Raw genomic sequence first — 16,608 nt, forward strand, 5'->3', positions numbered from 1 at the left:
ACTGGCGGGTGTGGCCGGCTTGGAGTATTCAACGATTGTGGTCTGACCACCTGCAGCGTTGGGTGGAGTGGGGGGGGAGGCGCGCCCACAGTGGAGATTAGATGTGGGGTTGCTAGCAGGTGAGGGCCGCCATTTGGGGGTATGTACAACTGAATGATGCGCGTGAGGTTTCGGCTGCCAAGCAATGGGAGGTGCATAAGGCAGTGTCGGGGGGAGTTTATATCAATATGGGCACATAGGGAGAAGACGGAGTGGGCAGAGATGGCTAGGCTAGTGGATGAGATCCTGCAGGTGGCGGCCCCGGAGGTTAGGTTGTTGAAAGAGTGGCAGATATTCCAGTTGGAGTTCAGGCTGGTGTCTACAGATAAGGTGATGGGGCGGTTGCAGAGGGCCGGGGGGGGGGGGGGCCGTCTGAGTATGGGGAGAAGGTGAGCAGGATGCTGGCTCATCAACTGAGGAAGCAGGAGGCAGCGAGGGAGATTGGAAAGGTGAAGGATGGGAGGGGAAGTGTGGTGTTAGACCCGTTGGGGATGAATGGGGTTTTCAAGGTCTTTTGCAAGAGGTTATATGAATTGATGTCCCCGGCCGGAGGGGAGGGAATGAGGCATTTTTTGGATGAGTTGGAGTTCCCCAAGGTGGAGATGGACCTGGTAGAGGGGTTGGGGGCACCCATTGGATTGGTGGAAGTGATGGAGAATATGGGGGCGATGCAGGTAGAGAAGCCTCTGGGCCATGGTGGTTTCCCGATGGAATTGTATAAAAGTTTTTTCAGAGACCTGGGGCCCCTGCTGGTAAGAGCATTTAATGAGTCGAGGCCGAATGGAGACCCCCCCCCCCCCCCCCCCACCCACGCGCACGCACACTCACACACACACACACACACACACACACACACACACACAGTTATCGCTGGCCTCAATCTCTTTAATTTTGAAGAAGGATAAGGATCCGGAGCAGTGTGGGTCCTCTGTCCGATATCGCTGTTGAATGTGGATGCCAAATTGTTGCCAAAGATCTTGGCCTCGCTGATTGAGGAGTGTGTGCCGGGGGTGATAGGGGAAGACCAGATGGGGTTTGTAAAGGGGCGGCATCTGTTGGCTAATGTTAGGCACTTGTTAAATGTTATAATGATGCCCTCGGAGGGACGGAATGTGGAGGTGACAGTCGCTATGGACGCGGAGAAGGCCTTCGATCGGGTAGAATGGGAATATCTATGGGAGGTACTGGGGCGGTTCGGGGACGGACAGGGGTTCGTTGATTGGGTCCAGTTGTTGTATCAGGCACCTGTAGTGAGTGTAAGGACGAATTGGGTAAGTTTGGGTTATTTTGGGCTGCATCGTGGGACAAGACATGGTTTTCCACTCTTCCGTTGCTTTTTGCCGTGGCGATTGAGCAACTGGCAATGGCGCTTAGAACATCAAGGGAGTAGGGAGGGAGGGGGGAGGGGGAGCGCAGGGTCTCGCTATATGCGGACGATCTGTTACTTTACATATCAAACCCATTGGAAGGTATTGGGGGCATCATGGACATTTTGGAAAAATTCGGCTGGTTCTCTGGATATAAGTTAAACATGGGGAAGAGCGAGGTCTTTCTGATCCAGACGAGAGGGCAGGAGAGGATGTTGGGCAAGTTTCAGGTATCTGGGCATCCAGGTGGCCTAGGATGGGAGCAAACATAAATTGAATTTGGCCCAGTTGATGGATCAGATGATGGAGGATTTTAAGAGGTGGAACGTGCTCCCGTTGGTGGGGCGGGAGCAGTCCGTGAAGATGAAGGTACTCCTGAGGCTTTTATTTGTGTTTCAGAACCTACCGATTTTTATTCTAAAGGCCTTTAGGAAGAGCTTTGATCTTGGGATTTGCGTGTGCAGGGAAGGCTCCCCGGGTGAAGAAGGTTCTGTTGGATTGGGAACGCGGGGGGGGGGGGGGGACGCAGGCCGGCTTTGCCAGATTTGATGAACTACTACTGGGTGGCGAACTTCGCCATTGTCAGGTAGTGGGGAAGTGGGAGCAAATGGGCGAAGCCTCTTGTAAGGGCACTAGCTTAGGGGCACTGTTTGTAAAGGGAAGTGCCTCTATCGTTCTCGCTATCCAGGTACCCCACAAGCCGGTAGTGGTGGCAGCCCTGAGGGTGTGGGGACAGTGGCGACAGCACCTCAGGCTGAAAGGTACCTCAGTTTGGGCTCTGATTTGTGGGAATCACAGGTTTGCTCTGGGGGGCTGAACGCAGAGTTGTGGAGGTAGCAGCGGGCGGGGATTGAGTAGTTTGGAGACCTGTTTGTGGTGTGCAGCTTGTCGAGCTTAGAGGGGTTGGTAAAGGAGTATGATCTGCCCAGCGGGAATGGGTTCCAGTACTTACAGGTTCGAGAAGCCGGTGCCGTCCTTTCTGTCCTGCCCCTGCCCCCCCGAGGTTGCAGGTCAAGGTGGTGTCGAAAACGGGTTGGCGAGGGTAGGGTCTTGGAGATCTATAAGTAGTTAATGTACTGGGAGGGTGCCCAGATTGGAGAGGATAAGAGGAAGTGGGAGGAAGAGCTGGGGATGGAGGTGGAGGCTCTGAGGAAGGTGAATGCATCCTCATTGTGTGCTAGGCTTTAAAGTAGTCCACAGGCGCATACGGCAGTGGCCAGAATGAGCAGTTTTTTTGAGGGGGTAGAGGATAGGTGTGGGTGGTGCACTGGGGGACCCGCGAACCATGTTCACATGTTTTGGGCCTGTTCGAAACTGGAGGGTTTCTGCCAGGGGTTCACGGATGTAATGTCCAAGGTGCTGAGGGTGAAGTTTGCCCTGAGTCCAGAAGTGGTGATTTTTGGAGTGATGGAAGACCCGGGAGTGCAGAGGGCAAGAGAGGCCGATGTTTTGGCCTTTGCCTCCCTGGTAGTCTGGAGACGGATCTTATTGGAATGGAGGGACTCGGGGCCACCGAAACCGGGTGTGTGACTTCTTCAAGGGGAGGGGACTCTGGGGTTAAAAACAATGGAGGCAGGGTGGGTGGAGGGGAACGGCAGGGAGGGTGATGGGGTGTTAGTTATTTATTAGGCAATTTCCTGTTTGTTCTCTTTTTAGGCTTTGGTTGTGTTTGATGTATGTATATAAATTCCTTGATAAAAACATTAAAAAAAGAAGTTATGTGTGCAACAGAGTGAGGAGGCTTGAGTGGAGCATAAACAGATTTTATAAGTCGGATAGCTTGTTTCTGTGCTCTATATTCGGCTGTATAGTCTGAGAAAACTGTCATGTGTTAATATTTGCAGGTTAGTACATGTAACCAATTCGGGAACATCACATAAGTTTAATCTTACCATGATTAATTATGTTATTTTTTTTAATGCACAATACAGTATTCCAGGTATCATTGCTGATTTAGAATCACTATAATGCGGAAAGAGGCCATTTGGCCCATCGAGTCTGCACCAACCTTCTGAAAAAGCTCCCTATCTAGGTCCACTCCCCTGCCCCATCCCCATCACTCAATGACCCCACCAAAATCTTTGGACACTAAGGGCAATTTAGCATGACCGATCCACCTAACCTGCACATCTTTGGACTGTGGGAGGAAATCGGAGCACCCGGAGGAAACCCATGCAGACACGGGAAGAACGCGCAAACCCCACACAGACACTAACCCAAGGTAGAATTGAACCCGGGCCCCTGGTGCTGTAAGGCAGCAGTGTTAACCTCTGTGCCGTCCAAAATGATGCACAAGGTGACAGAGATTTGCTGACTTGAGTATCGAGACTTCCTCATGAAAGTTTTCTGACCCATTGGAAGTCTGTGGTACCCACAAAATCCTTTGCATTGAGCTATTGGCTCAATTCTTTTTTTTTCCCAATTAAGGGGCAATTTAGCATGATCAATCCACCTAACTTGCACATCTTTGAATTATGGGAGGAAACCGGAGCACCCAGAGGAAACCCACACAGACACTGACCCAAGGTAGAATTGAACCCGGGGCCCTGGCACTGTGAGGCAGCAGTGCTAACCTCTGTGCCGCCCAAAATGATGCACGAGATGATAGAGATTTGCTAACTGTCATGTTTCCTGACTTGAGTATCAAGATTTCCTCATGAAAGTTTTCAGACCCACTGGAAGTGTGTGGTACCCACAAAATTCTTTGTGTTGAACTATTGGCTCAATTCTTTTTTTTCCCAATTAAGGGGCAATTTAGTGTGGCCAATCTACCTACCCTGCACACCTTTTTGGGTTGTAGGGATGAGACCCACGCAGACACGGGGAGAATGTGCAAACTCCACCCGGATAGTGACCCGGGGCTGGGATCGAACCTGGGTTCTCAGCGCTGTGAGGCAGCAGTGCTAACTACTACACCACCGTGCTGCCCAGGAACCTTAGATTTTAACTGCAGTGTCATCGCTGGGTGCTGGAACTCTGAAAGCAAGCAGTGAATCTTTTATGCAACTCAAAAGCCGTTTATGACATTGTAAATGGTTCATTCAAGGAAGCTTAAATTTATTTTCTTTACTTAAGAAGCTGCCACATGGTCTTCCTCAGTGAATTTATTCAGTGAATAGCTCAGCTATATATACCAGGAAAGTCCAAGGACAGGAGGTGTCGCGGTAGAGAGCTTCAGTTGACTGTAGGCCTGAATTTTGTACGATCGGTGGGCCCAGAAGCGGATACAGGTACAAAATTTCTAGTTTGATGGGGAGAGTGAAAGCTGATCTGGCAAGGTGGGATGGTCTCCCTCTGTCACTTGCAGGTCGGGTACAGGCGGTTAAAATGAATGTATTGCCGCGATTTCAGTTTATTTTTCAATGTCTGCCGATTTTCCTGCCAAAGGCTTTTTTCAGAGAGATTGAGGGAAGGATGGAGAGGGAAGGTGGTCAGAGTTAGAAAGGTGCTGCTACAAAGGGGAAGGCAGGCAGGGGCTTTGAGTCTTCCGAACCTGATGTATTACTACTGGAGGGCAGCACGGTGGCCTAGTGGTTAGCACAACCGCCTCACGGCGCTGAGGTCCCAGGTTCGATCCCGGCACTGGGTCACTGTCTGTGTGGAGTTTGTACATTCTCCCCGTGTCTGCGTGGGTTTCGCCCCCACAACCCAAAAATGTGCAGAGTAGGTGGATTGGCCACGCTAAATTGCCCCTTAATTGGAAAAAATAATTGGGTAATCTAAATTTATTTTTAAAAAATGTATTACTACTGGCCGGCGAATGTGGAGAAGGTGCGGAGCTGGGTCAGAGGGGTAGATTCCCAATGGGTTAGAGTGGAGGAGAGTTTGTGCAGGGTATCGGGATTGAAAGCACTAGCAACAGCGCCGCTCCCAATAGCCCCGGGGAAATACTCAGGGAGGCCAGTAATAATAGCTTCATTGAGAATTTGGAGGCAGTTTCGGGGGTTGGGGAGAAGATCAAAGGAAATGCCAATTCGGGGGAACCACAGATTTGAGCCAGGGAGGTGGGATGGAAATTTTCAGAAATGGGAGGAGAAGGGGATTAAGACACTAAAAGATTTGTTTCTTAGGGGTCGGTTTGCAAGACGGAAGGAGCTGGAAGGGAAGTATGGGCTGGAGCAGGGGGAAATGTTCAGATACATGCAGGTTTGAGATTTTGCCAGAAAGATACAGGGCTTCCCGGAGCTGGCGTCCACATTGCTGGAGGAGGTGCTGACGACGGGGGACTGGGGAAAGGGGTAGTGTTAGTGGTTTACGGGGATATTTTGGAAGAGGAGAAGGCACCACTGGAAAGGATCAAAGTGAAGTGGGAGGAAGAGTTGGGAGAGGATATGGAGGAGGGGTTCTGGTGTGAGGTGCTCCGGAGAGTGAATGCCTCCACCTCGTGCGCGAGGGTGGGGCTGATACAGCTGAAGGTGGTATACAGTGCACACCTCACGAGGGCGAGGATGAGCCGATTCTTTGAAGGAGTATAATTTTAAAAAAATAGAATTTATAGAATTTACAGTGCAGAAGGAGGCCATTTGGCCCATCGTGTCTGCACCGGCTCTTGGAAAGAGCACCCTACCCAAGGTCAACACCTCCACCCTATCCCCATAACCCAGTAACCCCACCCAACACTAAGGGCAATTTTGGACACTAAGGGCAATTTATCATGGCCAATCCACCTAACCTGCACATCTTTGGACTGTGGGAGGAAACCGGAGCACCCGGAGGAAGCCCACGCACACACGGGGAGGATGTGCAGACCGGATCCGCACAGACAGTGACCCAAGCCGGAATTGAACCTGGGACCCTGGCGCTGTGAAGCGACAATGCTAACCACTGTGCTACCGTGCTGAAGATGGGTGTGAGCGTTGCAGGGGGGCGCCCGCTAATCACGTTCATATGTTTTGGTCCTGTCCAAAGCTAGAGGATTACTGGAAGGTTTTTAGGGTAATTTCTAAAGTGGTGCACGTGAAACTGGACCCGGGCTCCCGGGAGGCCATATTCGGGGTGTCGGACCGGACAGGGTTGGAAGCTGGTGCGGAGGCAGATGTTGTAGCCTTCGCCTTGTTGATCGCCCAAAGGCTGATCCTGATGGGTTGGAGAGCAGCCTCTCCACCCTGTGCCCTGGCGTGGCGGGGGGACCTGTTGGAATTCTTCACTCTTGAGAAGGTTAAGTTTGAACTGAGGGGAAGGATGGAGCGGTTCTACAATTCATGGGCATTATTCATTATGCACTTTCAAGAACTGGATAACATCGGACATTAGTTGGGGGGGTGGGTGGGAGGGTTAGGGGGTCGGGGGTTGGTGTGTTAATGGTGACTATGGGTGATTCCTGATTCCTTTTTGTCATTTGTGTTAACATGCGGGGTGATGTTTGGGGTTTGGTGGGAGGATGGGATTGTTGTTATCGATATGGGGATTGACATATCTGTTACTGATTATTGTTTATTGTTGGCGGGTGTAAATTTGGGAGAAAATGTGAAAAAAGAGGAGAATAAAAAAATATTTAAAAACAAAACATTCTGGCCATAAAAGTATTCTCTGCAGGGAACCCCATGCAAACATTGATACTGTCCTGTGGATTGCTTATCCTAAAATTTCCAAAGGGATGCAATGGAATGTAATATGTGACTGGAATCCTGGTTTCCCTTTGTAATGGGATGCTTGTTTCTATTGCTATTTTCAGAAGTATTGTGTAAGAAAACGTGAATAAATTCTGCACCATTGCTTTGTGCTTGTTTGATTTGTGGATTCCCCCCTCTCCTACAAAAGGAAACTAAGTTTAAAAATGAGCACAATGCCTTTGATGAAGATGCCAAAAGTGCAAACATTTAACAGCTTTCAAAACCTCAAGGGGTAGATCTGTTATCACTTTATTTATGGCACATCTGAATGGTGGCGAGTCCGACAAACACTTATCAAATTCCAAATTGGCTTCATGGTGGATCCCCATTGCTGGATTCCCTCCACCGCCTGTTGGTACGGTTCATTTGAGTTCTTGTTTGCTCCCTTTCCCGGTCACTACTTTGTCACTCACTTCACCTAAACACCTTTAGGAGTAATGACCTTCAGCCTTCCTGGGCAGCCTTTCACAGACTGCAATTTGTAAGCCACAGACCAAACTCTGTTTAAACAGCTGGAAGCAAACTCTCAATGACAAAGTTACAGCATTGTAGTTTGTTTAGAGAAAACAATTCATGATAAGTTCTCTGTCAGTGGATACTTAAAATCAATTCTTGTCCTTTTAAGTGTAAGAAAATTATCATCAAAGGTGAACAAAATGAATGTTCTACGAGATTAAAATCCGAGGCAGGAAAGAAATTCAGTAAATTAACACATATATAGTTGCCACACAGCACATTACTGTAGCAAAACAGTATTCATACAGACAAATTAATTTGCATGATTCCTTATGATTGATTTAACTTCCAAATGGAATGTCCGTTTCTCATGTCGTCATGTTAAGTCTAAAAATTGTTTTTTGAGATGGTAGCTTCTTCTGCAGAGACATTCTGGTAAATTTCAACTGTCAAATCAAAATTGACAGTTTATATTAGCCTGCTGATTGAAGTTTGGTCAAGCTTGTAAGAAATCTCCAAATGGTAAGGGGAGAATGCAGTGGTTTGTGGACCCAGGTACTGGACTGGTCTTAAAATTTAAATAAGATTCATTTTGTTTCCTCCTTTGTGGATTTCCCCGTGCTGCACAAGAAAGGCCAAGAGGACAGGAGCCGATTATAATTTGAGGAGGCCCAGATGTGGAGAGTTGTAGTAACTGGAGCTCCTGCACTTCAGGTTAGTCACCCATTTCCCTCTGAAATATTTTATTGAAACTGGACCATGTGACAGATAGAGAGATAGAGGGGGATGTAAAGGGGGTGGGGGCATTACTGGTTAAGGAGAATAATATAGCCGGAGGACTCCTCGCAGGGCTCATACAATGAGGCAATCTGGGTAGAGCTCAGGAACAGGAAGGGAGCAATTACAATGTTGGGGGTTTATTACAGGTCCCCCAAGTGCCAGCAAGAGATAGAGGAGCAGATAGGTGGAGAGATTTTGGATAGGTGCAAAAGTAACAGGGTTGTTATGGTAGAGGATTTTAGTTTCCCCTATATTAACTGGGACTCTGGGGCTTGGATGGGGCAGAGTTTGGAAGATGTATCCAGGAAGCCTTCTTGATGCAATATGTACATAGGCCAACTAGGGACAGGGCAGTACTGGATCTGGTATTGGGAAATGAGCCTGGACAGGTGGTTAAGGTTTCCGTAGGGGAACATTTTGGGAGTAGTGACCACAATTCTGAACGTTTTGGGGTACCTTTGGATAGGAATCAAGGTAACCCTCGCGTTAAGTTGCTAAACTGGGGAAAGGTAAATTCCGATAACATTAGACAGGAATTGAAGAATTTGGATGGGGTGCGACTGTTGGATGGTAAATCAACATCGGACATGTGGGAGTCTTTCAAGCGTCAGTTGATTAGGATTCCTGAGAGAAGGAAGGATAAGTATGGGATGTTTAGGGAGCCTTGGATAATGAGGGATATTGTGAACCCGGTCAAAAAGAAAAAGGAGACCTTTGTACGGTCTAGAAGGGTGGGGACAGGTGAAACCCTTCATGTGTATAAAGAAAGTAGAAGGTACTTAAGCGGGAAATTAGGAGGGCTTGGATGGGTCATGAAAAGTCCGTGGCAAATAGGATTAAGGTGAATCCCAAAGCTTTTTATTCATCTGTAAAAAGCAGGAGGATGGCCAGGGAAAGGACTGGACCACTTTAAGGTTGTTGAGCCAGTGGAAATGGATGAGGTACTAAATGAGTACTTTGCATCAGTGTTCACCAAAGAAAGGGACTTTGTGGAAGATGATTATTGGGTAAGGTGTGTGGACAGTCTGGATCTTGTTAACTTCGAAAAGGAGGAGTTATTGAGTCTTTTAAAAGATATTAAGGTAGATAGGTCTCCTGGGCCGGGTGGGATTACCCCAGAATACTGAGGGAAGCAAGAGAGGAAATTGCTAGGGCCTTGACTGACATCTTTGTATCCTCATTGGCTACAGGTGAGACCCCAGAGGACTGGAGAATAGCTAATGTGGTACCACTGCTTAAAAAAAGGTGGCAGGGATAATCCTGGAAACTATAGGTCGCTGAGCCTCACGTTGGTAGCAGGTAAATTATTGGAGAGAATTCTCAGGGACAGGATTTATACCCATTTGGAAACAAATGGACTCATTAGCGAATGGCAGCATAGTTTTGTGAAGGGGAAGTTGCGCTGCACTAACTTGACCGTGTTTTTTGAGGAGGTGACAAAGATGATTGATATGGGGAGGGCGGTGGATGTTGTTTACGTGGACTTCAGTAAAGCCTTTGAAAAGGTGCCTTAAGGCAAACTGGTACAAAAGGTGAAGTCACATGTAATCACATATCACATGAATATACCGTAAATGGCAAAACTCCTAGAAATACAGAAAGTCAGAGCGATCTGGGCGAGCAGGTCCACAGATCTTTGAAGGTGGCAACACAAGTGGACAACGTAGTCAAGAAAGCATTTGGAATGATTGCCTTCATTGGATGGGGTATCAAGCATAAAAACAGGAAAGTCATGCTACAGTTGTATAGAACCTTGGTACGGCTGCACTTGGAATATTGCGCACAATTCTGGTCGCCACATTACCAGAAGGATGTGCAGGCTTTGGAGAGGGTGCAGAGGTGGTTGACCAGAATGTTGCCTGGTCTGGAGGGTGTTAGCTATGTGAATAGACTCAGACTGTTGCATTAGAAAGACAGAGGTTGAGGGGTGACCTGATAAGAGGTCTACAAGATTATAAGGGGCATGGACAGAGTGGAAAGGCAGGCACTCTTTCCCAGGGTGGAGAGGTCAGTCATCAGGGGGCATAGGTTTAAGGGGCAATGTTTAGAGGAGATGTGCGAGGCAGGTTTTTTACGCAGAGGGTGATGAGTGCCTGGAATGCGTTGGCAGGTTGTGGAAGCAGATACATAACGGCGTTCAAAAGGCATCTTGACAAACACATGGATAGGATGGGTATAGAGGGATACGGCACAAGGAAGTGCTGAGGGTTTTGGCAAAGGTTAGTATCCTGATTGGTACAGGCTTGGAGGGCCAAAGGGCCTAAACTGTGCTGTATGTTCTTTGAATGTCACGTTTGATCTAGTTGTTTTTTCATAGGATGTGGACGTCACTGGAAAAGCCAGTATTTGGTGCCCATCCATCCCTAATTGCCGTTGAACTGAGAGGCTTACTAGACCATTTCCGTGGGCAGTTCACACATTAGACATTTTTTCCAAGATTTACAGAGCAGGACTTTTAAATGCCTACACAACTCCCTTTAACAGGTGTATTTCTAAAATGAATGTGCTGCCGCGATTTCTGTTTATTTTTCAATGCCTGCCGATTTTCCTGCCCAAAGCATTTTTTAGAGAGATTGAAAGGATGATTACCTCATTCATATGGGAAGGGAAGGTGGCCAGAATTAAAAAGGTGCTACTACAGAGAGCAAGGCAGGCAGGGGGTTTGGGTCTTCCAAAACTGATGTATTATTACTGGGCGGTGAATGTGGAGAAGGTACGGAGCTGGGTCAGAGGGGTTGACCCCAATAGGTCAGAATGGAGAAGAGTTTGTGTTGGGGGTCGGGATTGAAGGCGCTAGCGAAGGCGCCGCTCCCGACGGTCCCGGGGAGATACTCAGGGAGTCCGGTAGTAATAGCTTTGTTGAGAATTTTGAGGCAGTTTTGACAGCACTTCGGGTTGGGGGCAGGGTTAAGGAAAATGCCGATTCAGGGGAACCATAGATTTGAGCCAGGGAAGTGGGATGGAAATTTTCGGATATGGGAAAAGAAAGGAAATAGAACACTAAAAGATTTATTTCTTGGGGGTCGTTTTGCGGGATTAAAAGAGCTGGGAGCGAAGTATGGGCTGGAGCAGGGGGAAATATTTAGATACATGCAGGTTCGAGACTTTGCCAGAAAGGAGATACAGAGCTTCCCAGTAGAGCCGGCTTCCACATTGCTGGAGGAGATGCTGACGACAGGGGGACTGGAGAAGTAGGTAGTACCGGTGGTTTACAGGGCTATTTTGGAGGAGGAGAAGGCACCACTAGAAGGATCAAGGCAAAGTGGGAGGAAGAGTTGGGAGACGGTATGGAGGAGGGGTTCTGGTGTGAGATGCTCCGGAGAATGAATGCCTCCATCTCGTGTGCGAGGTTGGGGCTGATACAGCTGAAGGTGGTGTACAGAGCGCATCTTACAAGGGCGAGGATGAGCCGGCTCTTTCAGGGGGTAGAAGATGTGTGTGAACGTTGCGGGGGAGGCCCCGCAAACCACATTCATATGTTTTGGTCCTGTCCAAAGCTGGAGGATTACTGGAAGGAGGTGTTTAGGGTAATCTCTAAAGTGGTTCACGTGAAACTGGACCCGGGCCCTCGGGAGGCCATATTAGGGGTGTCGGATCAGCCGGGGTAGGAAACGGGCACGGAGGCAGATGTTGTAGCCTTTGCCTCGTTGATCGCCCAAGGCGGATCCTGTTAGAGTGGAGATCAACCACTCCACCCTGTGCCCTGACATGGCTGGGGGACCTGCTGGAATTCTTAACGCTTGATAAGGTCAAATTTGAACTGAGGGGAATGATGGAGGAGTTCTACAATTCATGGGCCTTATTCATTATGCACTTTCGAGAATTGGATCACATCAAACATTAGGGGGGCTTGGAGGGTTGGGGGAAGGGGGACTGTATGTGTTAATGGTGACTATGGGTGATTCCTGATTCCGTTTTGTCATTTGTTTATGTTAACATGCGGGCCAATGTTTGGGGTTTGGTGGGAGGATGGGATCGTTGTTATTGATATGGGGATTGACATTACATTTGTTACTAATTATTGTTTATTGTTGGGTGTAAATTTGGGGAAAAATTAGGAGAATAATTTTTTTTTAAAAACAGGTGTATTTCACACTTTTGACAGTTGATTGTGACAGGTCTGTTAACAGTTCCAATGGGCTTGACAAAAACAAAATGTTTTTTCACTTTTTATGCACATTCATGCTCGTGATTAACATTTCCAAAGGGCACCTGACCGCCTTCAATGGGGCACCTTACCACTCCCAAAAGGATGCCAGACCTCCCACTTGGACTAGTTCCAAAGGGGTACTTTATTTCTTGAGAGAGGCACCCCAGGTATCCAAACAAATCCACAAAGTTCAGTCTTTCTCTTATTGGGTTTAATCGGCATGATCCTGGCTACCGAAATCTGACTTCAGTGGAGGCTGCTGATGATCTAAATGGTCTGAACCGGTCCTTTAGTGCCTCCACAAAAATGGGAAGCGACTTGTTTGGGAGTGGGACGTACAACTTTTAAGCACTTCTTTTATTTTCACCATGAGGGAGAGACTCTGTTGGGGCGAAAATCCGGAAAATGTGTAGTGTAACTCTCCTGTGAGACTCAATTGGTAATGGTCAAAGTGTTGCTCAGGCACAGAACAGATGATTCATATTTCTTAGGCTCCCTCAGAGGTAGCACTAAATCGTACAGAGCAAAAGGTTTTAATTTCTATCCTATGCTGAGTTAGCTATCTCAGCCAGATTAGCAACATTAGATGCCCCAACTGACACTGCTTATAGATTAGGAAGGAAAAGTTAATTTGTGTCCCTGCTCCTGATTAATATTCTGTAACCCTAAGACAGCACAGTAGCGCAGTGGGTTAGCCCTGCAGCCTCACAGCGCCGAGGTCCCAGGTTTGATCCTGGCTCTGGGTCTCTGTCCGTGTGGAGTTTGCACATTCTCCCCGTGTTTGCGTGGGTTTCGCCCCCACAACCCAAAGATGGACAGGCTAGGTGGATTGGCCACGCTAAATTGCCCCTTAATTGGAAATTTTTTTTGGGTAATCTAAATTTATTTTTAAAATATATCTTGTAACCTTCCTGTGCTAAAAATTGAAAGTGTGCGCATGTCAGCTGAGGATAGAAGCGGGGTTGACTGTGAAGAACCTGGCAATATTCATTGTCTAGACTCCCATATGGAGAGTATCCATTAGGCTGAGGTAACACTACCCTTGGTGTGATAAAGCCATGCAAAAGTCAACATTTTAGGAGGAAAAGGAAGAGCAAAAAAGTGTTACTGTGAATACCAGAGCAAAATACTGTGGAAGCTGGAAATCTGAAATAAAACTATAAAATGCTGGAAATACTCAGATCAAGCAGGATCTGTGTGTGAAAAAGAGTAAACTGTTTCAGTCAGAACCTTTAACAGGACGAGTTATAAATGTTTAATCTGGAAGAATGAAAATAACATAGTTATTGATCATTCCCAGGCTCAGTTTTCCACTTAATCACTGATCTATTACCTATTTCTCCTTGGCAGATGACATCATGTCTTACTACAATGATGAGCCCCGATACACTATTGAACAAATTGATCTTCTGCAGCGCCTGCGCCGATCAGGAATGACTAAGCATGAAATAATTCATGCACTTGAAACAATGGAACGGCTTGACCAGGAACAAAATGAAAAATTTGTTAGACGACCCAGCTATAGCAGCAACTATGGCAACAATGTTTCAGCATCTTCTTCAACTGCTTCTGCTGCTACACAGACTCAAAGTATAGCGCAATCACCATCACCCAGCAATAGTTATGACACATCGCCTCCACCCTACAATGCAAGCCACACAGGGCGTGAAAGCGCTGCAAATGAGAGACTTGTTGCCAGCGGAACATTGTCTCCGCGGTACCAGAACAGTGGGAGTCAGAGGTCATATAGTTTTGACACAGGAGATGATGATGCAGATTTGGAGGATAAAGTGGAGGAGTACATGAGGTAATATGGAAAGTCCATGTAGTTGCATAAGTATTCAGAATAGTTTCAGGATTTTGTACTCCCCAGCTGTTAACAGGTTATAGATTAAGTTGCATCCATCCATCATAGCTTGAATTTTGTTGTCGTTTCTTGCCGAGCCTAATTTGAGGGATTGCAATACAGAAAGAGGTGTTTTGCGGAACAAAAAAAGGGCCACATCTGAATTGCACCCCTTCTTGGCCAAATTAGAATTTTGGGGCAGTGTTGATGGTGGCAGTATATTATATTCATGAACAGAACCAGCTTGATTTGCTGGATGCAGAGAACCAGATCAGGATGCACAGTCTGAACAAATGGGAAGTTTGGGGTAGTGTGGGTAATGAAAGGAAATAATAAAACAAATGGAAAAATTAATGAGAATATTCTGGTTTTTTTCAGAAGGGACAGTAATGCAGTAAAAGAAGAAATCAAAGCATTTTTAGCCAACAGGAGGATTTCTCAGGCTGTAGTGGGGCAAGTCACAGGTAAGATAGAAAGGGTGGAAATTGCCGGTGGAATCAGTTATTCTTTGACGTATTGTATTATCTGTGCTTTATACTGTTGCTGAAATCATGCATAAAATTAAATTACAAAAAAATTTGTCTGTACGAGTCTAAGGTGCCCTGTTGCAAATTTCTCATCGAAGTCCCTGTACAGAGCTTTTTCAGTTTCTCTCAAGTTTATAACTAAGCCAGGGACATTTGTATAGCTTTAAACAAGAGTACCCCTTTGTATTCAGACATTGAGGGTACTTATGGTGTTCAGCAAGATTGTTTGTGTCAATTTTTCCCACTTAATGCAATGCTTTTCGAATTAATGAAATGCTTCTCCGGGGAACTCCCAGAAATAAGAAAATTAGCACGAATACTGTTCGTGAAGTTTTTATATATTTATACGTATTATCAGATGTCCTGTAATTTATAGATTGACCGTACTTGTAAATTCCTGGCTCCAGGTCAGAAGAAGGTAGTACAATGTAAACGTGCTTTAAAAATAAATGATGATTTTAGATATGAGGGCTGAGGTGTTACCGTGGGCAACAAAGTGTTGTCTACTTGTCTGGTTGAGTGCAGCTCCAACAACCCTCAAGAAGCTCGACATCTTTCAGGTCAAAACAGCCCACTAGATCGGCACACCATTTCCCACCTTCAACATTCACTCTCTCCACCACCAAAACATAGTAGCAGTGTGTACAATCTACAAGATGCACTGCAGAAACTCACTAAGACTCTTTCGACAGCGCCATCCAAACCTGCACCCTCTATCATCTAGAAGAACAAGGGCAACGGATGCATGTGAACAGCACCACCTGAAAGTGCCCCTTCAAGCCATACACCCATACACCATCTGACATTGGAACCATATTGTCGTTCCTTCACTGTTACTGGGTCAAAATCCTGGAACTCTCTTCCTAAGAAGCACTGTGGATGTTGTTATCATCCCAGTTGATGTTATAATTGGGCAGGAAGATCCCAGAACGGAACTTGGAAGGACAGGGTCACAGGACTGCCAAGTAGCTATTAACAACAAGAGGGGGGATTTATTAAGCATGAAAAGTTTAACAATAATTCAGGGTGCGATTTAATTGGGAAAATTCTATGTCTGGTTTTGGAAGCGTTTAGCGGGGTGTTTCTCGGCGGTTGCAGCAGAGAGGAACACCCCGCTATTCAACATCGCTTTGCCATTTCTTTTGGCCTCAAGGAATTTCCCTGCACCGAGGCCGCACTTATGGAATCAAGCCCAACACGGAAGGCTCTTCGCAAATTGGATGGCATTTTGTCTGACTGCCCCGATTCTCACTCCCCCGACCCCCAACCACCGGGAGGCCCCCGGGCCCAGTCCCTGGCAGTGCCAACCTGGAACACCGACCGTTCCCCTACCAGACTGGCAGTGCTACCTGGGCACACTGTCAGTGCCAAGGTGCCACCATGCCCTGTGTCCGACCACTCTGGGATCTCAAATGGCCTGGGAGACCCTCTCAGTTGCCATTACTACTGGCCCACTTAATGGCTCATTTAAATATGCTGATCGACATCACGCCCAGTGAGGGAGAGATTCAGGTCACGATGTCTCGCGCGACTGATTTCATCTGGTGTTGCACGAGATTCAGTGGCCTCGTCTGGACACCAATTTGGGTGTTAAATCACGTCCACAATAATCCTTCACTCCCCTCTTAATTTCACAAGTCTACTCAGATTTCAAGGATAAACCGGTTTCAAAATATATCTTATGCTATAATGTCCGCAGTAAACACACAGTCCTTTAAACCCACTACCTGACTGTGGTCAGACACACTCCACTCTGAAACCAAGCGGCATACGCCACCAAAGTGAACTTCTGTGGATTTCTCCTTAAACCCCATTCCCAAATGCTTCTTTT

General features: G+C 47.0%; 1 protein-coding gene across 1 annotated transcript in view; it reads left to right on the forward strand.

The window, feature by feature from the left end:
• Nucleotides 1–16,608, forward strand: part of LOC119977150 (homeobox-containing protein 1-like) — a 121,353-nt gene that overhangs the window by 45,388 nt on the left and 59,357 nt on the right. The window contains 3 exon segments of the mRNA XM_038818184.1: nucleotides 8,105–8,188; nucleotides 13,755–14,211; nucleotides 14,629–14,714. Of these exon segments, the coding sequence (XP_038674112.1) occupies nucleotides 13,763–14,211; nucleotides 14,629–14,714 (535 nt within the window). The 5' untranslated portion in view covers nucleotides 8,105–8,188; nucleotides 13,755–13,762.

This window comes from Scyliorhinus canicula, chromosome 1, assembly GCF_902713615.1.
Source record: "Scyliorhinus canicula chromosome 1, sScyCan1.1, whole genome shotgun sequence".
Lineage (NCBI taxonomy): Eukaryota > Metazoa > Chordata > Chondrichthyes > Carcharhiniformes > Scyliorhinidae > Scyliorhinus > Scyliorhinus canicula.